Source organism: Haliaeetus albicilla, chromosome 16 (genome assembly GCF_947461875.1).
Source record: "Haliaeetus albicilla chromosome 16, bHalAlb1.1, whole genome shotgun sequence".
Classification (NCBI taxonomy): Eukaryota; Metazoa; Chordata; class Aves; order Accipitriformes; family Accipitridae; genus Haliaeetus; species Haliaeetus albicilla.
The window spans coordinates 5176113-5200452 of record NC_091498.1 but is presented as its reverse complement, the minus strand read 5'-3'; the positions used below and the strand labels follow the sequence as shown (position 1 = coordinate 5200452).

The window sequence follows — 24340 nt, the reverse complement described above, 5'->3', positions numbered from 1 at the left end:
GATCTTCCCAGGAACCTCCTTCCTGACCTGTACTAGCCTCTGCTAATCCAAGCCAAAGATTAGCAGGTGGTCTGTGCAGTATGAACAGGCCATTGACTGATGGAAGGTTGTCTCATTTACTCCAGCAATGTTGCATCTTTAAGACCTCTAAAATTCCTAAAGAGAGCAGGGACTCATTCAGCTTTAAGAAACTCTTGCCAGATCTTCTGCTTAGAAAAGTTACAGAGAGAAAAACATTTAATTCTTTAAGTGGGAAGATTCAGCTCAAATTACGGTTGAGCTGATTTATCCATGGGACAACACTTAATGACATGACTAATATGGCAATACCCTAGCCACAGACCTTTGAGAAGGTGCCTGAATATAACCAGGAAAGTCTGAATTATCCCTGCCAGCTCCTGGCCTCTCTGCACTAAGTGGAAACCACACAGCCCAGCAGTGACAGCCATTACAGACATTGTTTCATTGTTTGGTGTAATGTGGATTTTTTTGGTGGTTTGGGTTTGGTTGGTTGGGGTTTTTTTTGCAAAGACCAGCTGAAAGCATCAATTCTCACTGACCGTAGTCTCACAAAGCAAAAATCTCATACACCATCCACCAATCCCAGCTGTCCCTGTCCATAGCTGAATCCCAGCCCTCAGTGAAGCATCAACATGCAAAGATACTGTCTTACAGTTGACAGAGAAATGCCTTCCCCTCTCTCTTACAGCATCCTGACTCCTGCCAAAAGCAGGCAGGGATTCCCTCCTGCAGGTAGCTGTTGGAAACACGCACGTCTGACAAATTGGATGGCTCATGGCAGAAGACTCCATTAATTACCTTGTTCTCAGTACATGTGTGCCCTGGCTAAACACTGGCAGATCTCCTGAGTCCAAACTGGACTGTATTCAGGAAAGATGGTCATCATCATCATTCATGATACAACATTTGCTACATCATACATCCCTTAAGAAGGGAAGAGACTCTCAGAACAAGGGCTCCAGAACATCCCAGGGTACAAAAACCAGCTTATGGAGGCACTTACCTATTACTGAGTTGCTATTTCTGTTGACAGGTTTGGGAGGAGGGACGGGAGGCTGTTTGGCAGGAGCTGTGCTGGTTGTACTCGTGGGCGCAGTAGTGTTGGCACTGGCAAGAGCAGGGGGCAGAGTCCTGGGGGCTGGGGAAGGGGCAGCTGTGGAATTGACTGTCTTTGCTGCAACAGGGACTGTGGTGGAGGGTGCAGTTTTTGCAGTGCTGCTGGCAGGCGTTGGATCCTTCGCCTGCACTTCATTTGTCTCCTGGGAAGTGGAGGGAGGTCTTTTTGGAGGAAGCAGAGGCTGTCTGGGAACATATGACTCCTGAGGTGGTTCCAGTTCAGGCCCAGAGTGGCTGCTGGAGGAGCCTGCAAAGTGAGACAGCTGGGTTTAAGAGACTGGAGGACCCAGAGTGGGGTGGGAGGAATCAGATGAGAATTCAAAACTGGTCCTGGGAGAATCTGAAGCAATTGATTTTGCACACATCTGGTTTCTTACCCTGCCTTTTCTTTGGTTCCTCAGCTGGTGCAGGCTTCCTAAGGCTAGGTGGCTTTGTGGCCTCTTCCTCCTGGCTGGCCAGGTTACAAACCCCAGGACCACCGATTGGGACTGTATGGCCATTTTTCAGTGCAGGTGAGTTCAGCTTGTCTGGTTCTTCACCATCTGCAAGGGGATGGGAAGGGAAAGAAGCAAACGGAAAATACTCAGAAAGCAGAAGACAGATGAGACATGGCTGAGCTGACTGAACCACCATCGATCCACACCAACTTCTCTCTGGCTTCTGAAACAGCTGGTCTTCAGCCTACCTTCTGCAGAGGAGTGCACAGCAACACCAACTAGCTGAAGCTGAGAGCCCTTGATTTCATTATCAACAAGCAAAACAGTACAGCACTGTATCCCACCAAGTGTTTTTCTTCAGCAGCCTCTTAATCTACCACCTTGTTTAGAAAGAATGCTACTGCATTTAGGACTAGTATGCCCAATGCTGTGCCACAGCCCAAGAAAGCTGCAATTGCAGTTAAAAGCCTCCAGCAGCTTCTGTATCTACCCACCATTACACAGCATTCACAAATTCTCTGCTGCAATAAAAATTCCAACACTAGCCAAGTAATCTACTGGACATGCAATAATAGATTTTGACAAAGTCTTAAAATTAAGTTGAAGCACCTCTATTTTCCTTTTGCTTCTACCCTGAATTTTGCGCAAAACCCACTGCTCTACCCAAAACATCCCATAACAAGGCATATTTCCTCAATTTTTTTACCTTTGTTTTAATCAGATGTAATAATACATCTCCAGAATCTGATTTAGTTCATCTTGACTATTTCTGCTTTTACAGATTCTAGCATGGAGTTTCCCAAATGTTAGAAGCAAGACCTCTTTTGGAAAAAAAACCATCCTTTTTTCAGCCCATGCTTTTGGGGAGCAGTTAAAGCCCTAGTCACAATCAGGAAATACTCAACCGTTCTCTGCCTCTGTAATTGCCCTGACAGGACAAACTCTTCATAATATTATTCCCAAATCAGATTTAGCATCCACTCTAATGGGACATGCCCATTTTAACTGCTTTCCAACTCAAGAAAACTTGAATTGATACATCACCAATTTGATTAAAAATCCTTAGCATTTTCAGCCTACCATCTCTCAAGCAATTGCAGTGTATGGCACCATGGGCCACCGAGGTGTCAGACCTCAGCATGCTCTGGTGCTCTGATTTTTTTGTTATTTATTCCACAGCCCTCTTCACCTCTCCTCTCCCTCCCAAGGTATTACCTCCCCTCCCCTAACCTGGCATTATTCAGAAGCCAAAAGCAAAGATGCCAAGAAGCCAGAAGTTCCTCAGGCTTTCTTTTCTGCAAAAAATAGCCTTGGTTCCTGAGAGGGGATGGAAGACTGTGCTGCCTCACTTGCTTAGCTGCCCTTCCCTGAAACGCAGGAAGTACAGACAGCACCAAGAGGGAGTTTCCTCCCCAGCCAGGGCTGAAACTCAAGAGGTGAGCCAGAGCTTTTTATAGCAGCAATTGCCTCTGGCTAGCTGAAGTTTTCAGCAAGGGAGATAGGAACAGTATGATCTAGCTTTCCTTACCACTCAAACCTTGCATGCCCTTCTCTGGCAGGGAGCTGCAACACATGCAGAATGTTCCTGATGGCCTTTTCACACCACCTTACTCTCAACTTCAGTTCCAGTGACCTCCTTCAAGGTCAAGACAGTCCAACGCTATCTTCTCTCCCTCCTGTGAGCCCAGCACAACCTGCTGACGGCCAGTCCAGACAGCAGCAGGGCCTCCTCTCCCAGCTGCATGGGGTTTGAAAGCCTCCACTACACCTCCTCCCTACCTCCTCACTTGCTCGTCTCAAAGGGTTTCCAGCACTTTTTCCCCTAAGAACTTGCCTAAGAAAATTAACTGACCTTGTAAGAGCAGGTTTTAAAATTGCAAGCAAATACAATAACCTACCACCCCCATCTTATGACTGCCCAAGTGTCTTAAACTCATAGAAAGGATTAAGATAATGCACCTTCTAATCTAACCCTCCTGACAATACTGACTGCTCCCTCATACCTTGGGTTTGCACTTTGTCCAGATTATAGCCATATTCTGTTTCTTAAGCCAGATCAGATGACTCAAAGCAGAAAATAATTCCAGCTCGTAGCCACACTTCTGTTACATCCTTACAGTTCGGAAGATCTCTCCTCTGTCATCTCTAGTTGGAAGTTTGTTATCCAAAGCCTTTGATCTCTCTTCCACAGTTTCATCCTGTGACCTCATACACTTTTGTACCCCAGTGAACTCTTCCACCAGCCCAGCTTTTACAGCCTCAGGTAGTTGTAGATGGCTTTCATTACAGTGTAGCTGCAAACAGCTGTGTTAGGACTTTACCTCTCAGTTTTGCTTTCAGTGGTTTGGTCTGAAAACCACTTTTTCACCCCCACTTTTCCACTCTGCGTCTTTCTTAGAAGAACCCTGAAATTTGCATTAGGTTAAGGCTGCCTCTGCAGTATGTCTTTTGAGGTGCAATTAGACATTGCTCTAAGCCAAAGACCATGCTGCCACCCAGAAAGGTGGGCTGCTATCCCACCACAAGTTCCTGCCCCCTCCCTTGTACCCACATCACCCAACATGCAGCCAGGTGACAAGATGATGATCTGGCTGAGGAGTTATTTTGGCAGGGTAGCCCCTACTCAGAGACATCAGGGACGACAGAAAAGGGGTAAGACTTCTTTGACAGCAGCGCAAGTTTCAATAAGCTTAGCTGTGACTACTGTGACACCATACCATGAAGCATCTCATCTATAACTCTTTAAGGAAATGCCCTACCCAGGCAGCTCAAAAGTCATCAATTGGTTTCTTTTTCCAAGCCTAAGGCCTTCGAACCTGAGCTCCGAGGTCAGCGCCTCTCCCGCAGCGGTTAGAGTGCAGTCTGGAGTGTGATCAGAACGAGCCAGAGATGGCAAGTGCAAGCGTGACAGAGGAGCTTAGCAGGACAAGACAAGGTGGCTGGAGCAGGACACGTACAAGAGGGACAGGATAGGAAGTGACACACAGAACACCCCTCCCCACTGGCAGCAGACAGGAAGATGTTCAAGACAGGCATTGCACTTTCTTAGCAACACCTTCCTCACTGAACAGGCTGCCTTCCTTGCCAGGTGCAAAAGTCAGACAAGAGAGCAGATTGAAAAGGGCACGACAAACAGACAGGAACCACATTAGCAAAGAGCCCTGAAATTTGTCTCCCGAAAAAGAATGGCTGCAAGGGTGAGGTTTTGCCAGAAGAAGATCAGCTACACAGAACACAGACAGGAGGAAGAGAAGTTCATTTGCAGACTCACCCTGCTCAGGGTCTTCCAACAGAACCCCTCTTTTTACCAGCTCCTCTCTTGGCTTTCGCATAGAAATCTTTCGTTCTAAAACTGATATTAAATTGAAAAAGAGCACTCAGAAAACAGGGTAAGCTGGAAGTTCAAGAAGATACTTTTTTAAAGGGATCCTCTGGAGGAAATAAAAGGGCTTCAAATTTCACTGTTTTTTGCATGGATTAAGAGGAGGGAGGAGGGACTGCACGTTCAGGCCTGCACTTCACACTAGATTGGTGACTGTGGAGCAAACCCTCCCTCCCCACAGCTGCTTGGGGAGGTTCCTTGCAAGAAAGGAATTTATTTGTCTGAAACTACTGCTCCATGGCAAGGTGCTTCTGGAGAGATTGCAGGTGCCAGCCCATCACCAAAGTCACATTTTGGTTCTTACACGTGTCAGCACTCTGGCTTGTGACAGCAAGCCCTTCTCACTAGCCAGATGGCTAATGGCAGTTTTCCCAAGTGGAAGAAGGGACTCCCACCCAGCCCCAATTACTCTACCTTCTGAAGTCTCCTTAAATTTGTCACTGCTTTTCTTTTTCCTCCACTTCCAGGGTTTGAAGATCTTGCCAAAGCTTGAAAACTTGCTTTTCCTCTTTGTAGGTGGCGTGGTGTCACCCGATTCCAAAACGTCTACCCCCATGCTGGCATCAGTTGGGGGGTGATCCACCTCTTCAGCTGCACAGAAAAGAATAAAGAAGTCACCTTCATGCTGCAGATAGCAGCTGCCACCTCCCACCAGCCTGCCCCCTGCACACTGGGAAACGGTGGCGCACATTCATGCAAAGAAGGTAGCAAGACTCCATGCCTTCACGTAACCTGTCAGCATTTCACATTAGCTTAGGGAGACAAGAGTGGGGTTTCCAATGTTAACAGTGCAAAGAGTAACCGATAAGAGGCTTTCTAATGAAACAAGGATTAGTTTAAATTTGCAGTGTCACAGCTTTGCCCAAGAAACACAAATCACTGCTGCAGTTTCTCATCTACAGCTGGAAGCAACTGGTGCTAGACACAAGTAATTACATGAACACAAATACCTTCCAGACTGCAGAGCCGACTTTCATGACTGTGTACACACACTGAAATTACCAGACCCATTACAACAGCTGTATGTGCTAGAACTTAGTCTCTCCGATTTTTCCTTCTATAAATAAGGCCAGCAAAGCCAGCCAAGAGCAACAACTACACAGGAAAGCAACACAATACAGGCCTGCGCTCCACCTACTGTACTTGAAGTCTCTGGAGAGTAACACAAGAAGGACACGGAGCTGGGAAGGGACACGCAAAAAAAAACCCCAACTTGCTACAACAAAAAAAAGCTCATAAAGAAACAACTTGCAAAGCAGAACCAGAGCACGCAACGCTAAGCTGGTGACTATCAATTCTGGCTTGCCTGGTGTTGCTGTTTTCTGGGTATTTGATGAAACATAAGGGAACACTTACAATCAGCAGAATCTAGCAATGCCTGCAAAAAAATAAAAATCAGAGCGCACACAACCTAAGTGAAGCCAGCTGGTGGCCTACTTCACAGTCTTAATTTACAGACCAAGAATCCCTTGGCTTCAGCACTGCAAAAGACAGGAGCACCCAAGCTGCGTTGCAGAACTCCGTGAAAACACGCAATATCGAGAACAGAGCCTCGAGACTTCCTACAGTCCTACGACGCAGCCCTGCCAAACACCGCATACCGCAGGCTGAGGTGCCGTGTTACAAATTGCACTTGCGCGTCTTATTTTTGAGCCTCTAAGTCAAATGTTCTGGAGTTTGCAAGCCTTCTGGGATCACAAAAGGCCTTTTAGTCAACTTCAGACAAGCCTGCATGACGTGCCTGCAGAAAAGACAATACCCCATAGGCCATGCAGAAAGTTCAGCCAAGAATCCCATCTCCTGAGGCTAAGAGATTGGGAAAGGAATTTTAGGGGAAAGCCATTTTGCACATAGGACAAAGGGCTAATAATGTATCTGGTGTATGCTACAAATATCCACCAAGGATACAGACCCAGATGTGAAAAAGCAGACTCCCATCAACATGGGGAAGAGCAGGTTCAGGACAGGGAAAAAAAAAACAAACAGGGAAAAAATGAGTTGTTTGTTGGAGCTCTATCTGGAACCCTGTAGTGCTGCCTAGCATAATATTTTAGACCCCAGGAAGCGTCAAGCTTGGGAGCCGCAGCCACAGGCTCCTGAGCAGCCTCAGACCAGCTGGGCTGGGGACAGGCTGTCACAGTGCGAGGCTGCAAGACAATTGGACCTCAGTTTTTCAGTCTGAGCACAAATTAAATGGAAGATCACTGAATAATAGGGAAGAGAAGAGCAACAGAGACCATGTTAGCAGCACAAGGGAAACCAGAGAGTATTTCAGTAGGAGGATCTAGATCACCCGCGAGAAGTGCAGTCTAACCAAATGACGGAGGAAGAGGAAAGCCAGCCCAGGACTCTGGTTTACCGAGAGGCTGGAGTGGCAAGGAAGTGCCACTGTGCTAACCAGCAGGAAAAAAGGCTTTTCAAAGCTATTGTGGCGATTTCAGACTTTACTTAAATTGCATGACCCTTCCAGTTCTGTACAGGTTTCTCTCCCCTCACTCATGGGACTCCGGATTTCACACAGTGGTGGCTGATGGGGTTTTTCTGTTTGGTGGTTGGTTGTTTTAGGTTTTGGTTTTGTTTTTTTTTTTTTAATATCAGCCCCCTAACAGAAAGCTCACTCAGAACCAGTGAAAAGCTGATGTCAGCCAACATTTATTTGAAAAAGCAAGATCAGTTCAGCATCTGAGCCGCTTAAAAAAATCTGGCTTCATAACAGGAGAGAAATTGGGTGGAAAGTAACATACAAGATGTCAGCACTGATCTGTGATTTTCTGCTGCTCTATTCTATGATTTTCTGCTGGGAGGGAGGGAGGCAGTGGGGACAAAAAAAATGGCACTTCAGGCTCCCAGAAACCCAAAAGGAATTGTCTGGATGTTTAGAGGCACTTTCTTCAGAGACTAGAACATTAGCCCTGGAGTTGTACATGTAGTTTTAAAAAGCGGTATTCACTTTGCTCAACAGAGCGTTCCCAACGTTCACCAGGCAGGCAAGACCGCTTGTCAGGCACAATCTGTGGACCAAATTTGGATCCCAAGTGCCACACACAAAGGCATTTCCCTCACCTTTCCAAGGAGCAGTGACAGCGCTCAAGGCAGTCGTACCGAGCTCGCTTCATGTATATCCCTTCCCTGAATTGCTCTTAGGAATGTAACTTATGTGCTTGTTTGCCACCCAAGGTGTCAGAGTGCTGTACTAAGCAAAATAAGTTATGAAAAGAAAACGCAACCATCAGGTCCACAGATTAATGAACAGAGACCTCAGCAAGCTGTGATGTCTCCATTTCCAATTAGAGGGAGAACAACAAGCATTCCCCCGCAACAGTCACCTCCAAGCAGCTACGGAGGAACAGTGGACATGAAAGGATGAGCCGAAACTGCAGGAGACACACGATATCCCCAAAGCAGGAGCAGCAAAAAGCAGGGAGGGTGGGGGAGAGCCCACGTGCGAGTTTTACTCCAGGCAGAAGAACCTCTTTCAGCAGCTTCTGCAGTCCAGGTCTGGCTGTCAAATCAAATACCATCTCAGGGTGGAGTTTCACACCAGGTGCCTGACTGCCATTAATTACAATCATGCAGGTTAATCCAAAAGCTAGGTTTCACAATGACATTCAGCATCAATATCTAATAACTCAGTTTTTGCTTCTCTGCCATGTGACTTCATCAGCCATGCTACCAACTGCTTGTAGGCTAGTGCTGTGCATCAGGTCTTGTCCAACATGAAAACACTTGGTTTTGCTGTTTTATAATCAGTTTGATGTCTAAAACCAGCCACACAAGAGGGGGAGACAGGCATACCAGGTACCCCTTCACAGCATAAAACCACAGTCCAAATAATTTTCACCATCCCTTTTGCTCTGTGCAGAATAAAACTTGATATACGTTACTAAACAATGTGAACGTCCTGAGACCACTACAGCCCACTGGGCAATACTGATGCCATGAAAGCAATTTCCCTACCTGATACAAAATGGGATTCATTTTTTCCAGTTCTGCAGCACAGGCTGCTTACAGGAGAGCTTGCAATGCCCTTCCACAGCACTCTTCCTTTTACCATCCATAATTACCACATGGACATAGACATTTAAAACAGTCTGTTGTGATGCAATTATGAATTACATTTACTGCTAATTAGCAGGTGGATCAGCAGCTGTAGGTGTGCTTTACTGATCTGTATTTTAAATAACCTCATTGTTCAGTGATTGTTCACATTAGATAATGTTCATACTCCCTCGGAAAAGGACTGTCCCTTCCATTCACAGCCCATTTCCAGCTCAAATTTCCATGAAATGGTGCAGGGAGGACATTTCTTGCCCAAGCCGCCTTCACTGTGAAGGAAGCCTCAGCAAGGTGGATTCTCTGTGCCTCCTCTTGCTCTGCTCTATGAGGTACAGGAGGGTCCCTAAGCCGCTTTGCAATGCAAGGCAGAAACCCCTCCTTACCCGAGTCACGCACTCGAAACTGCTAAGGAACCACAGCACAATGCTTGAGGAAAGAAACCGGGCAAAAAAAGACGAACCGCACTTTTAAGTGAAGGGTGAGAAGCGTCAGGAAGCTGATGGCCTTGTCCAACCTGTCCCTTGCTCAGCACCGCAGCTGTTTACTTGCATGGCAAGTCTGTGCCCAAGAGACCAGCCTCACCTTCCTCACTGCGGTCCCAGGCTGGAAAACCCATTTAAAATTTATGTAAAAGTTTAAATGAGGTCATGCAGGTGAACCCAGGGGAGTCCTCATTAGAAGGTCAAGAGCTTTTCCAATAAGCAGGTCCCTAATGTGCCCCCATGCCAAAGCACGACCTCGTTTAACCTTTCTGCAAGAACGACATGAAGTACCCACTTCGGAAGAGTGACCCTGAAGTAGGGAAAGCCCCACAGAGCCCACCCCGACACCAGCACGCCATGCCTAACGCACTGCCCCGCAACACAGCCCCATTTGAGAAAAGCTCCAGAATAAAGCATCTACTGCGACTTCAGCACATTGCCCCAGGCAAGCGTGGGTGGTTCTCCTTGAGTAAATGGCCTGGAGCACTCAACCTGCCATGCCTCCGACAGACCCCCAGGACCCAGCAGGGCCTGGGGAGGGAGCTATGCCCTGGCTGCTATCTCCCAGCTTCCCTACCAGAGCCTGCTGCCATTTCAGATCTTCTCTCTGAAACACTTATCATGTCCTGATCCTGTTCCATCAAAACAAGCAGGTGAATTTGAGCTGTTTAAACAGCAGATTTGTGTTAACCCAAAATGTTTAGACTGAAATAGTCTAGGGAAACGTCACAAAATTGGCACAGCCTGGAGACACAAGGCGGCAGAAAGCTCCAGCAGTGCCAAGCAGCTAGGGATGCAATTCTCCATCAGTACGCCTGGCCAGCTGGTCTTTCAAACCCTCCCCCTGCAGACTGCTACACACATTTACACTCAAGTCTTGCCATTAAGATGCAGGCAGAAAAAAGCTCTTCTCCCACTGCACCTTGTGTTAGGTGCAAACTGTTGTGCAAGAACATGGGTGGTGTTGAGCTACTGCTGTGATGTTTTTTTCCAGAGAAGAGAAACCCTTTCTGTGCAAGAAGCTGGAGACTTGCAGTTGGTCTCCAAGCTCATCATGCAGTCAGCAAGTGGCTGCGGTGCTGCATGTATCATCTGCTCCCAAAGCTTTTGTCAGGTTTGGGGCTGCTATTCCTATTAAAGACAGTAACACTTTCACTTCTACCACTACTCTCAATCGGTCAAACCAGCAGAGCCAGGATCCATGGGGTCAATTAAAAATACCATACATGAATCCCACATGTGTTCACACCATTGCCATGCACACACAACAGCAAGCAGCTATCTAGCTGACCTTTAGGAAATACCACAATATAAATGTAACAGTTTAATGGTCACACCATGGTCCAAGCAAGGAAAAGCCATCACATGAGCAGATATAGTTAACCCCTTCAGAGATCAAGCCCCAGAATACCCTTTTGTACAGCAATGCACTACCAGCCTAGAAAAAGGCACAGCAGAGACTTCAGGTACCAACATGAACAAACAAAAAGTTTTTCTTTCATTAAGGATCATCTCTCATAGGGAAGATACCTGCAACAGTACATGAGATAGCAGGACCTCTGATGCATAGTATTAAAAAAAAAAATTGAACCAAGCTGCATCTAGCGTAGGTGATTGCAGAATTAGTCCTGGTGAATTTTTAAACCATTTTAACTTGGGCCACACACCATCAAAAACCAGCATGGCTATGGAGAAGTTTTGGTTTTAACTGGCACACCATTACATAAGCTAAAAATCACTTCAAGATCCAAGTTAGAGACCCTAACAAAGCAAGACTGAAGGCTGTGAAGAAATCAAAGAATTGCATCCCAGATGCTGACAATTCATATTATATTGCTATAAGCCTGGGAGGGAAACTACTGATTGCCAGTGTTCATGAAGAAAATGGCACAATCCTTTAAGGATGAAGGGTCAGTGAGCCCCAGGACAGGACTGCAGACTGAGGCTGTTAGGAAAAGACTGAGAACATGCTGCTTTTCTCCCTGAAATATCTCTGCAGACATCCAAGAGTTGGTAGAGCAGACTTTAACTCCAAAAGAAGATGCATCTCACCACTGCCTGCACTACAACTGGCTCTTTGCCCCAGTCCTTTGCAGAGATGTAAGATCTGGTAAATTCTATCTTCATTAAGCGACATCCTCACAAAGGAAACGAGAAAGCATCAGTATTTTACTTTGTAACCAGACTTGCATAGTGTGTAAACCATGAGCTTGAGCCCGATTCTTTCCATCTGCAAACCATAGTTCACCCAGAACCTGATCCACTTCTTATCGTAGTAGTTACTACAGGATTTCCACAAATCCCAGGAGTTTCTCTTCATAAGGAGCTCACTGGGCATTTCTGTCTCACAGTCATAGCCTCAAGGCTCACATCCAGACAGAACTGCAGCAGTGAGACTGTGCTACAGCAAAAGACAGTGTAAACACTTAGCTGAGAGGTAAAAAGCACTCAGACAAATTAGGCACTTCAATGCCACAGCAGCAACTCTGAACACTTCTGCTTAATCACCTTTATTTTCCTAAGTTACACACACACCTGAAGTTCTGCTATCACACAAGCCCAGAAGGTGCATCAGAAATTTTGCTGAGAATGTGGCTGCTCATTATACACCTAATCTCACTGTACCTTCAGAAGCGTGTTTTGCAGTACAGCTTGGACCTAAGGCTACAGTGGGACCGACTGCCTCGCAACATCGAGCCTCCACCGGCTAACACTGTGGGACTGCAACAAACCCTCCCGTTGCCAAAACAGTGTTGATGCACAGACTGGAGAATAGTTCAGCTCCCTCGTCTTCGCCAGGCAGAGCAGTTAAGGATCCAAAAAGCTTTCAAGCAAACAGCTACAACTCAAAAAGCAAACAAAGGCTCTTTTGAGGGAAATGCTGTTAAGGTTAAAGTATCAAAAAAGCGCTTTAGGTAAATGTTTTTAAGCTTCCTGTAACAGCTTTAAAAACCATGTGCATTTCCTGAATGGTCCAGGGAAGACATGAATCCTGACCTCAAAGCAATAAAAGGCTGTGGTCACAAAACTGCCTCAAATAGCCCCAGCCCTCAGCTTCCCTGTTTTTTGTACGTTTCTCATCACCATAACCTTCACAAGACCTTTCTTTTCAACAGCATCCTGCCAAAGTTAATGCAAGAACCATCTCTTCAAGTTCACAATTTATTCAGTAGGAACTATGCAAGCTGTGCAATGAAAAAAGACTTCAGATAGCAAATGACCAGTTGAAGAAACACCAGGTCTGCTGGACTCCACTCTCCAGCAAAGGACCATGTCATTGCACCAAGTGAGCCCCCACTCCCCTGAAAATTACCACCATCTCTGGTACTTGATGAGAGAAAGAAAAGAGCCTAAGACTGAACAGGTCAGCTTCTAACAGCACATAAATCCAAGAAGATGCTGTTAATCTCCACTGACAGTACGAAGACGACTGAAGTTTTACTTCTCCCTTCCACTCTTTCAATACCACTTATTTTTAGCAGCTCTTGAACAAGACTAGCTGGAGTGAACTGAGGGTGGGTAAGAGAGAATCACTGGTTTAATCTGAGCCCTAAAAATACTTGGTAGGTGTAAAGTTATAAAAGTGAAAAAGAATGAAAAAAAAAAAAATCTGTATCTCAGGGACCTCTCCATGTGCAAATGTCAAGGGTTTCTCTAAAAACCAGATAATTCCACTGTACAGATGAGAGTAAGCAACTCAGCCCAGACAGCTGACAGCAAGTCTGTATGAGATAAAAGGGAACAGCATGATGCATAAAGTCTCCTCTTATAGTGAGTATATCGCAGTCCCAGCACTGGGAACAGCACCTAAGACAGAGACCTGGAAATAACACTGACCTACACAGTGCTCTGGAAGTAGTGCTACTTCCAGGACTTAAAGCAAGGTTGTGTTTGCTACAGCCTGCCAGTTACTCATACCTCACAGAGTAGAGAGAGAAAACAAGCAGGAAGGTCACTGCCAAGCCCCTTCTCCCCCAAAAACTACTATAGCTGCCCCAAAAAGCTGGGTGACATTACACACAAGGAGGTAGCTCTGGGCAGCTTTGGTCTGGTCAGACTATCAGGGCTGGTTCCTATGCCATTCAGGTGAATTTACCACTATCCAAGTGCTTTGCAAAGCTCGTGTCCCTGAACCTGGCCATGCAACACAGAGGCTACCCCTAAAAACGGCAGCTCGGAGCCTGCCTGAAGATCAGCAGAACGTGTTGCACAGTGATTGCATGTGACATGAGTAAGAGAAAGGAAGGAAATGGAGTTATTTCTCTGGCTTCTCTTCCCAGCTACCAAGCCGGGCGCAGGTTACACAAGCCCCGCATTCCACTCGTCCCAACTCCTCCGTTTCACCTGCAATCCTGCCCTGCCGCAGCCCCAAAGTTTCCTCCATCTCCCTTGCCCTCCATTACTCACCAAAAGCAGCTGGATTTACCGGTCTTGAGAAGTGCGGCTGCCCCATTAAATTCTTTTCTAAGCAGCTCTCCGGGAGGAGGCAGGAGAGGGAGAGAGGAAAAAAAGTCTACCCTGAGAGAGCACTTTAGTCCTTTAAAATTATAAATCCACCCTTCGGACTGGGAAAGAGCCTGGCGAGCGAGGCGGCTGCCAACTCTCAGGCAACCACATGGGCGTCCGACAGTCCAGCGCAGGTCCTGTTCTCCCTGTACCCCATGGCCGGGCACTTGATTCTCATAAATAGGCGGCCGTGCCAGCTCCCTTCACGCAGGAATGCCTGTCATTCCAGAGCAGAGCAGGCTAGGGCCGAAGCTCAGGAAGGGGAGGAGACAGCCAGCCACGCTCCAGCCACTTAGCTGCATAATCCAAATCATCAACACCCCTCGCTCCTTCCTCGCATCAAGTTTAGCAAGAATGGAGAAAAGCTGGGAGCGAGGAGAGGGGGAGACCGGCGTGTTTTGCTCAAGGAAGGGCTTGGAGAAAGCCATGCATGCCAATACACGGAGGGGTTTCACCTCCCAAACAGGATCAAGGAGGTAATAACATACCTGAGCCTGCAAAATACAAACCAAGGCAGTCATGAATGAGAAAGCATGGTACTCTAACTGTTGTAGGAGCTGCACTATCCTAAGAGTAAAGGGAATTTCAAAAAGAGTGCCTGAGCTGATACATATCTATCCAGACATATAATAATAAAAATACAATTTCATAGCAATTCCTCTCTTCGCTGAAGTTACCAGGAAGAAGATAGGAGCAGGGAACGTGTCTTCTCGTTTAATTGAAATTTAACAAAGGAAAATTTAAATTTAACGTGGAAAGTAAGAGTTTATTTTTCATTCATGTGTCACATCTTGATAGGTAACAAATATGCCCTCCCAACATTTGCATCACAACAAAGATCTCCAGAGTTTAAATATGTCCACTTGGATTCTTTTTCATAAAAATCTGCGTTAGGACTTCAGTGAACCTACAGATCATTTCCTGCCCCTGTACCCCACAGAGGACTGGGAAAACCTTTAAAGATCAAGAAGCTTAATCTTAACTCAAGGGAAAAGGAAAAACAATTTTCAAACATACAGGAATGTGCTGCGGCATCACACCAGTGACTAATCAGGAACCTGAACCCATCCGACACATCCAGGTTTGCTCTCTCCCACTGTAGGAATGGCTGTAGGAAAAAGCAGTTTTAAGCACACCAAGATTTGCTGCAGCCCTCGAGGTCCCTGTCCTTGTCAGGACAGCAGCCACAGTGCTTCAGTATCGCTGAATATTACTCAGGCAGCCAGGAAGAGTTCAGGACAAGCTCACTACTGCAGCAGTCCCAATAGTAAAAATCTTCTATTCTGGGAAACAACAAAATCCAGATTGTCATTTTGGGCTGGTGCAGCTGGGAACAATCAATGCTGCACATTAGTCAGACACCCAAAGCGAACGCCCGCTTCACAGCGGCAGAGATCGCCATTCACAGCCGCGTGTCGCAGTGGGAGGCAGTTTTGCAGCCAACACATCCCAGGAAAGGGAAGAGGCTAGTTCTGAAATCTAATAAAACTCCACCTCAGCCACAAACACACCTGGAAGACGTTGATGCTCTTGGTTCCTCCACTAACATACTAGACATGCCATCGGACAACTTGCAAATCCATTCCTTTCTTCCAAAGCACAGCTGTAAAAACACAGGAGGAAGCAGGACACCTCTGCACCTTCTCCACCTGCACCAGCACCCTGCTTGTCCTTAACCCCTGCCTGCTGAGCAGACGACCACCATCCCCATGGACAGCAAGAGCACGGCAGCAGGAGCAGGTGGAGGAGCAAGGGATCAGCAGACACGTGGAGGCGGAAGAGCAAATAGCACTCTCCTCCCTCGCGCAGAACATATGGACGTTCCTGAAAGCATTGCTCTTCTCAGCCTCCCACCACCAGACATCTCTGTGCTCAGAAGAGCCTGCATTTCTGTCTGGTCAGCCACAGCAGTCAGCTTCCAAGTACTTTTGATTTTCACTGTGGGCAATTAACATACTGATTCACAGGCATGCTCTACCTCATTTAAGATGCTCTGCTTTGAAACAAAGAAAAAAGCCATTTTCAAGTCATTTAAATATGCTGCCATCTGGCAGGGACCCACAAAGTTTGGAGATAGAGGCTGGAAGACTTCTCCAAGTCTGTAAATCAGCTGTCCAGCTTGGAAGGAGGTCTAGAAAAAATATCCCTGCATCTAGGAATGCTACAGAACGCTAAACACTGCATCTAGACTTGCCTGACTTCCAAGGAGATTAAAGCCATTGCATTTTATATTGCATTTGCTGTGAATTAAGAGTGCACAAAGCTCTGCTGCACAACAGATGACACATGGTAGGCTGCTAAAGCACAGCAGCACAATCATATGCCTGACCCCTTATTTCTACATTAGTAAAACATGAAACGTTAGCTTAAATTTCATTGAAAGATATTTAAACGAATGCATTTAAATTCACAGCGGCTGCAGTCCAAGAGCATGCACAACAGTTACTCAGGCTCTGGTGCTGCACAATAACTCGCTAGGCTGTGAAAACACAATCATGCAATAAAGCCCTTTCACATTTTTGTATCATTGATCAGGCCTTACGAACCATCACAAAGAGAATAACAAGACTATTTCGCAAAGGCACTTGTAATAAGGTTTGTACCAGAAGCATTAATATTTGCTTCTGAAACACAGGACTGTGGGTGCTCAAGGTGCAGAGAGATACAAATCTGCATTGCAAATCGTAACTGGCTTTGGACTTCAAACATCCTTTAGGAGTATCAGCCGCAACTCTCTCTCCTCTTTGGGGTAGAAAGAGCAAAAACTGCACCAGAAAAGGGCTGACAAAACACAGAGAACAGCAGAAATCCAAACCAAAACTAACACCAACATCATTATTTTCATGGTGGACTCCTGGCCAGAAAAACCCGCCAGTCCATCCTTCAGTTCCATCTCTGGAAAGAAAGGTGCAAATTCTGCACCAGCAGACACAATGCAAAAAAATGTTCCTGTCTCAACTCTAGCCCAAGCACAGAGTGTAAAAGCAGCCATACGTACTGGGCTCTTAAGTAACCCTTTGCATCCATAGTGCTTTGTTTCACAGCTAGGGAAAAATATGGGACAAAGCAATCTGCCCAAGTTCCCTGCCAGCAGCACATGAAGAGCACAAAGCACCGACACTCAGGGTTTAGCACCCCGTCAGGTAAGGCTGCTTCAGCTCTACCAACAAGCAGTGAGACAAAACCTCAGCCCCCATCCAGCTGGACATCTTGGATAAAGGAAAATCCACATTTCAAGTAAGGACAAGTAACAAATGTTCAAAATTCCCATAATAATGCAGAAGGGCCATCTGACTTAGCTGCACAGCAACCAGAAGAAACCAGAGCAAAGCCTTTACTCCTCAGGGACAGGTGAAGACCTTTATGAGAAGGAAGAGCTCGGAATAGCAAAGAGCTTTCTACAGGAAAGCAAAAAGGGATACAGCCGATAGTCCCTTCGATATTTTCTTCTAAAAACGTAGTAACCAAGAAATCCCAGTTACATGAAAATTTTACTGGATTTCAGGAGAATCAGATGGCTAAAACAAAACAAGATGACTGGTTACAGGCAGTAAACACCCAAGAAGTGGGGTACATCGCTTTCCTCTGAAGTTTCATTTCCTCTCCATCCAGACCAGCATCCCATTAAAAACCCAGCATTCACATGTTAATAGTCTGTTTATATACATTGTAAAAGGAACTCTTCTGGATTGTTTCACTTTATAATCTAATGAAACCCATAATGAGCACAAATATTAGCTCCTCTAATAAAGACACTGTTGTTCACATTTCAGTTCACACCAACATGAAACACTGCATTCATCTGCTGTGACTCAGACATTTATGTTCCATGATTCAGCCACAGGAACATTAAAAAGGACTCTTGCATTATTCCGTCCATGCACACGGAGCTGTCTATTTAAAACCAGTGATACTGGGCGTTTTCCTTTAGAGCCCATCAGCAAAAGACTCCACAGTAGCTACAGGATGTTCAAGGCTCTTTCCTTGCTGGAGATGCACCCACCTGAAACACTAACACAGGCCCATGGTACTATCTTACCAGGAGGGTTGGCAGGGAGAAAAAAAAAAGTAGCTGCACCATGACTCTGGATGCATTTCACCACAATCTGTTTGCTAGCAATCCTCAGCAGCTTTGGCAGAACAAGGAGAATATGAAAAAATATATATATTTAACAGCTCTGGTTACCTACAAAGATGATCATTTCTGGGCTGTGCTCTGAAACAGAGCATGTGGAAGAGTTATTAACTACAACAGCAGACCAAGGGGAAGCAAGTGGGTAGGAAGCCGGGTAGTCAATCTCAAAGGTCACAAGCCAACACAACGTGACGCTCTTCCTTTCTCCTCACATGGTATTAAAAGTCAGCCCGATACCCGGTGTGGAAATGGAAAACGGTTTATTTATAAGCCAGCTGGTATTGCATTGTTAGGTTCTGTATACTTTAATGAAAGGGCGCTGGTTCAGATGAGACAGAAAAGTGAGGTAACCGCTCCTAAAGCGCATGATTTCCTCCGTGCTTCCTGTGACATTTCCAAGAGGGAAACTCCTATTTCCCAGAGCATTCCAGTCCCCTTGTCCCCACCAATTAGTCAGCATGGCGATAGCAGCTGCTTGATCTCAGAAAGCAAAGGGCAGTGGATCTAGCACACCAGGGACTGTCTTGGTGCCACCATGTATGTGCTGGTGGTGGGGAAGGTGACCAAGCCATGTCCTACAGCAGCCCAGATGTTGACCAAGACGGAACACAGCTGGAGGATTGCTCTGGGCTCAGCAGCAGCCTCTGCCAACGAGCTGACTGACAGCACGTTCGGCCTCACATTTAGGAAGGAAAAATAAAGTTGAGGGCATGCTGCTGGAAAGCCTCGTGATCGCAGCGGGTGGCTGGAACACGAGGAATCACTTAATTGTCACAAGGACCAGGCTAAAGAAAATTGCATAGTAGGTCTTGGGGCCAAGAGGATATTAAGGCCAAAATATCCCCCAGCCTTGTTTTCCAGCAGAGGAAGCGCAACTTTCAATGAGAGCACATTTTAGCCAGTACTGAAAAACATATCATCTTCTATGCCTCCTCACCATTCACTATAATTACAACATATGCTAAATATTTTCTTGTTTACTAGTGAGGGAACGCTAAGGAATGTAATCCTGACAAAATTAAAGATTCAGTCACATCTTGGCTAACTTGATCACCGCGGTGATTCATGGCTATGCCATCTTGAGGCAAGGGAACCTCCAAAGCTGACAAACTACTTTTTGGAGCACCTTGAAGCAGCATTAAAAGAAACACTGGTGAGAAGCCAAAGAAAGCATGGATATAGGACACATTCCAGCAAAGCATCAGGCATCAGCAAAGCATCAGCATATTCCCAACAGTGAAGCACTCGGAGGCAGGATACCCATCTGCCACTTCCAGCTATATTATTAGGAACACATTAAGCAAAAACACAGAGAACAAAATTACATTAATTATTCCATTGTTTAGGGAAGAAACAGGCATGGCATTTAGCTTAACTCTTGTTTAACCCTCTCCCACAGCAAAAACTAAGCTACTCGGAGAAGAACCTATAAAACTGATATCACCTAAGGCTTCCCACTACAAAACACTGGAGATAAAGCATGACAAAACTAACAGAGCTTCACCACAAATCAAAAATATATTCCCCTTCTTTTAAACCAGTACCCAGCATGTGCTTTTAGGACTGGCACAGCACGAGTATACAGTGCTCTTCCTAAGCAAGTGGCTGCAGTACAGACATGCTAGACAGTCACATCCTCCATGTTAACCACCTTATTGGACAAACCTAACTCGCTCAAGACTTTACAGCTTTATACAGACATTATTCAAAATAACCGAGTCCTTTCGCAAAGAGGTAAGTCCATCTATGCTACCTATAAAACTGACAGGACAAACTCTGTTAAGCACTACACTGGAGACTGCAAATTAACAGCAGGAATAGCAGTAAATATTAAACCTCTAAAATAAGATTAATTTGAAATTAACAGGCAGAGGTAGCACTATATTTAACTCTAGAAGCTACTCTGCAAGGTAGAGGTCAAGGTCCACAGGCTAGTATCCCTGCTCTGATTCATTAAGAGATTCATGATCCCAAATTTCTCTTCCTACCTCTAATCCTTCAAGATGACAAACTATGTCTTAAGTCGAAAGCCTCTCTGCCCACATGCCGGCTGCAAAGAAAGGCAGCAAGATTCCTCTGTAAAAGTCTTGTTTCCTCTTTTTGACATTTCACAAAAATCTCATCAAGTGCACTTGCTCTTCATATCTGAAGATGAAACTGCAGCAAAACATTTTAGTATTTTCTCTGCCTCCCTAAAGGGCTCATTGCAGGCACACCGCACCAGTAAGCCAAATTATCCTTCAACACCTAGAGCTCTTCAGGCTGAAGTTACATTTTTTCCAAATTACTGCACAAAGCCAGCCAGTGCCAGGGCATCCTACCATCCTTCACTCACTTGGCTCTGCCCAGGGAGACTTACAAAAGCGCCTTGGTTTAGCTTTTGGGGAACACCCAACTTCCCCACCGCACCTGCTCTGCTTTAATTATTGACTAGGCTAGAAGCTCCTTATTAAAATGCAAGGCAAGTTTGGCACACAATCTCAGCTTCTGATCATCTTGAGCAGATACATTTGGAAGAGAAACCCAAATTCCCTGCCACAGTTCAGGAATTAAAAGAAACGGCATATAGATTTGGCTTAAGGCACTTAAATTCAGCAAGAAAAAAAAATACTTTTTGCACCCGTGCAACTGAAAACTCTCATAAAATTTGAAATTTTAAACCACAACTTCAGATTCACACACAAACATCAGGTTTAAAAGCTTCCTTTCAAACGTACTGTGTTTTTACAAGCCATTTCTACCAGAGTGAATCTAACAGATAATTACAGGTTTGACCTCCTTCTATTGCACAAATAGGCCTTTTGAAACAATGTGGATAAATATTTGCCCAATACAAGAAGACAACTCCAAGAGGAACCATTCCAGTTTATCAACTTTGTGATTCATGTTGATACAAGCTTTATTCTCTATTTAAGGAACAAGATAACACTTAGGAAGTTCATCTAGCCAAATATGTTTCATATATCTACCATGGACCACCCTAAACAGTGGCAAGTCCAGACCACGGGTCACACCCAGACAAGAGCCACCAGCAAGACAGTGAGTGAACCTCAACCTCAACTCTCCAAATATTTACTATTGCTCAACCACCAAGGTGTCTCCAAACAGCAGCAAGGCTTAAGACTGAAACACACCAAGTAAAAGATTGCTGCTCGAGTGATTGGAGCAATGCTTGGGTTTGTGTTGTGAATCATCCCCTTCCTTACCCCTTTTGAACTGGCTCGCTGGGGAGAGAATTATGGAGGCCCAAAGGAGCCGAAAGCAAAATGTGAGCACCCTATCTAGCCCCCTCAGGCTTCTCCTGAAATCCCAGCCCCTGCCCTGATGCTCCTCTGTTTTCTGCCAGCACCAAGAGCTCTTGTGAAAACAAGACGGTGACAGACATGAGCACCAAAAGCCACCCCAGATCAAGGCACAAAAAGCAGACGTGACAATTGCAAACGGGTAGCTTACGTCCCAAGACATATACAGACTGGGTCCCCAAAACCAAACGCTGTTGACGCATCACATTGACTCACACAAGCTGCAGAGACAATGCCATGGCAATTGTTTACAGTGTCAAGGCCATTTCATATAATTAAAGGAAATGTCAAGAGATGAGATAACACCAACAGTTCAGAAGGTACAGCTAATCGTAGCCTTGTAAGAAGCTGTTTCTCCTGGAGTTGCTCCCCCTCTTGCAGATGCGACCCTTCACACATTCCCAGAATCCTCATTTCACAGAATTTCACCTCATTCCCTTGCTCCTGCATTTGTAGAGCACCAGCAGTGACCTTATTTAGGAGCACGTAGCACCATACCAAAACAGCAGCTGAAAACCCTTTCTGAGACTATCAAATAATGCTCCTGTCTACTCACACTTGGCATGGTTGCATGTGGGGCTGCAGACCGTCTCTGAGCACTGCTGCAAGCACCACTGCTGAGAGGAAATGTGGTTAAACTGAAACAGGACTGTTTCTGCCAGTAAGAGGTTTGACTGTAGCCCAGCATGACCACTGCAGTCCATCAGGACTGGCTTTGAAGCAGCCAACTCAAATGCCAACACCCGCCTGCTCATAACAGCCATGAGCTCTGCAAGGGCAAGCTACTCAAATATTTACTCACCTTCTCAGACAAATTTTGCAGCGTAAGAGTTATAGGACACTACTATTTCAAGTACACAAGCTAACAAGCTTACAGCCAACCCAGGAAGGCTTATGTGAGCTGTAGTCCTACATTCACTTGCAACGCGGATAACCCCCAAGTCAGTGGGCTAGACAGAGCAGCATGATTCACCTTGCTCCTGCCCATGGCAGCCTTTGTAAGCCTCACACCTATGTTAAACACCTCGAGATAGGGGCTCGGATCAAAGAATGACGTGGCAGCGATTAGGCAGCCACAGAGCTCCGTGGAACATCCCATAGCTCCATGAGGTTACAATGTACTTCCCAGCGCTCAAAGAGGTCAATGCTGCTGATGAGGGAGAAAGATCTCACAGGCAAAGTACAAACTCCCCACCGTGGCATCCACCAAAGAGTTCCCGCCTCAAGATCCACAGCAGGCAAGATGGAGCAGCATCAAAACTCAAGTTCAGGGGTTTTCAGCTTGCAGGAAGAATGAGCAAGAACTATCTTTAAGGGGTGCAAAGAGAAGCCACGGAGAAAACCAGGTACATTTGGATTAACTAACTTCACGGGAGTCTGTGCCTCCTATCAGATGATGTTCAAAGGTGCACAAATGAAAAGTTGAAAACCATGGCTCCAGTAAGCACATTCTTCAAGCAGTAGTTATGGCAAGGATACATTAGAGCAAGCATTTGAATTGATGCACAAAATTTAGGGTGTGTAAACATAAACATTAACCCATTTCTCCATGCACTTCAGGTTTGAAATGGGGAGTTTGTTCTTGTGCTGGATTCCCATCTAAAAAAGCTTGCAGTAGGTGCTAGCTCCCTTGCTGTAAGAACGCCATCCCAGGGCTTCCTCCAAGGTCCCTGAAATTACAGGCTACAACAACACCATCTAAATCCTTTACCTTTTCAACAGCAGGGCTAGCTGGCCCCTGGGCACTTAAACTGAAACTCCGGCTGGTCCAAAATCCTAGATGGCCCCTTGGCTACACCAGCCCATGTCTTCTCGCTGCCTTCTTTGAGGCAGCCTGGACACAAGAGTCATTAGCAATGCTGAAGCCCATTTCTGCTGTAAGGGAGCTCCTCATAGCTTCCAAAGCAATCCTCACCTTCGTCAAGGGAGTAGAAAGAAAAAAAATAAAACCTCACCAAAAAATCTGCAGTTCTTAACGAGATTCAGATCAGCCTTAGGAAAAAAAAAGAAGAATCAAAGCTTGGAAACTAAAAGCTGACTGACCCTTTAATGGAACTTTCCCATATTTATGGAAATTTCTGGTTTGGCACAAAAACATCTGCTCATTTAGTGGGTGTGTAGAAATCACTTTTATAGTGATGCTGAAAGAAAGAGGCCTGTTTTATTTAATTGAGCCTCTGGCTACAGAGTAGAGGAAAAAAAATGTTTTCCCTGACTTTGAAACTCAAATTCTAATTCTCACGAGGCTGTAGGTCTATACCTCTTGCACAATACGCAGTAGTCGATTTCTGTCCATAACTGCAGAACCATAAGTTGCTACATTTTGCTCTGCTGCAACCAAGAACATAACTTGACCTGGCAGCGAAAACGCCATTATTCCAGCTCATGACAAGCCCTGCACAAAAGTCAGGCCACTAAAACTTGGAGGTCTGTGGGCCCAACAGGAAAGCAATCCTGTCTATAAAGAACACGCATTAGGGCTTTTCTCTCTCCTCCCTATGCCATCATTTTGGTTGTGTTTTCCTGACATTGGTTACCCTGCAATATCAGACTGCTTAAAAGGATTACCTTGAGTTTGTTTTTAAAAACCTCACCAATTACTTTTGTTTAGAACAATCGCTACAGGCTATCACAGATGCAAAATCAGGCTTTCAAACCAGAACTGATTATATTCTGCAAATACGATGGCCCGGGAACGGTCTCCAGCACAGGAACTCACTCAACTCCAGACTCTTGATGCCAGGAAGGCATGACGAAGGGAAGTCTCCTTTTATACTCGTCCTTGTTCTTCAGTTCCTAAACATTTATTTAGGGATGGGCTCAAGGGATCTTTGCTGTGGAAGAGTGAATGGCTTCATAAGGCAACAGGGTGCTCATTATCAAACTAATTTAAAAAAAAAAAA

General features: G+C 45.6%; 1 protein-coding gene across 9 annotated transcripts in view; it reads right to left on the bottom strand.

Moving 5' to 3' along the window:
• PHACTR4 (phosphatase and actin regulator 4) overlaps nucleotides 1-24340 on the bottom strand; it is a 68645-nt gene that overhangs the window by 9786 nt on the left and 34519 nt on the right. For 6 of the 9 annotated variants that reach the window (XM_069803270.1, XM_069803271.1, XM_069803274.1 and 3 more), the window contains 4 exons: nucleotides 5371-5547; nucleotides 4846-4926; nucleotides 1515-1679; nucleotides 1025-1384 (listed from right to left, as the gene is read on the bottom strand). In XM_069803270.1, the coding sequence (XP_069659371.1) occupies nucleotides 1025-1384; nucleotides 1515-1679; nucleotides 4846-4926; nucleotides 5371-5547 (783 nt within the window). Of the gene's footprint in view, nucleotides 1-1024; nucleotides 1385-1514; nucleotides 1680-4845; nucleotides 4927-5370; nucleotides 5548-13901; nucleotides 14226-24340 lie in introns of those variants that run through there. The other 3 variants (XM_069803269.1, XM_069803276.1, XM_069803277.1) reach the window with 3 other exon arrangements.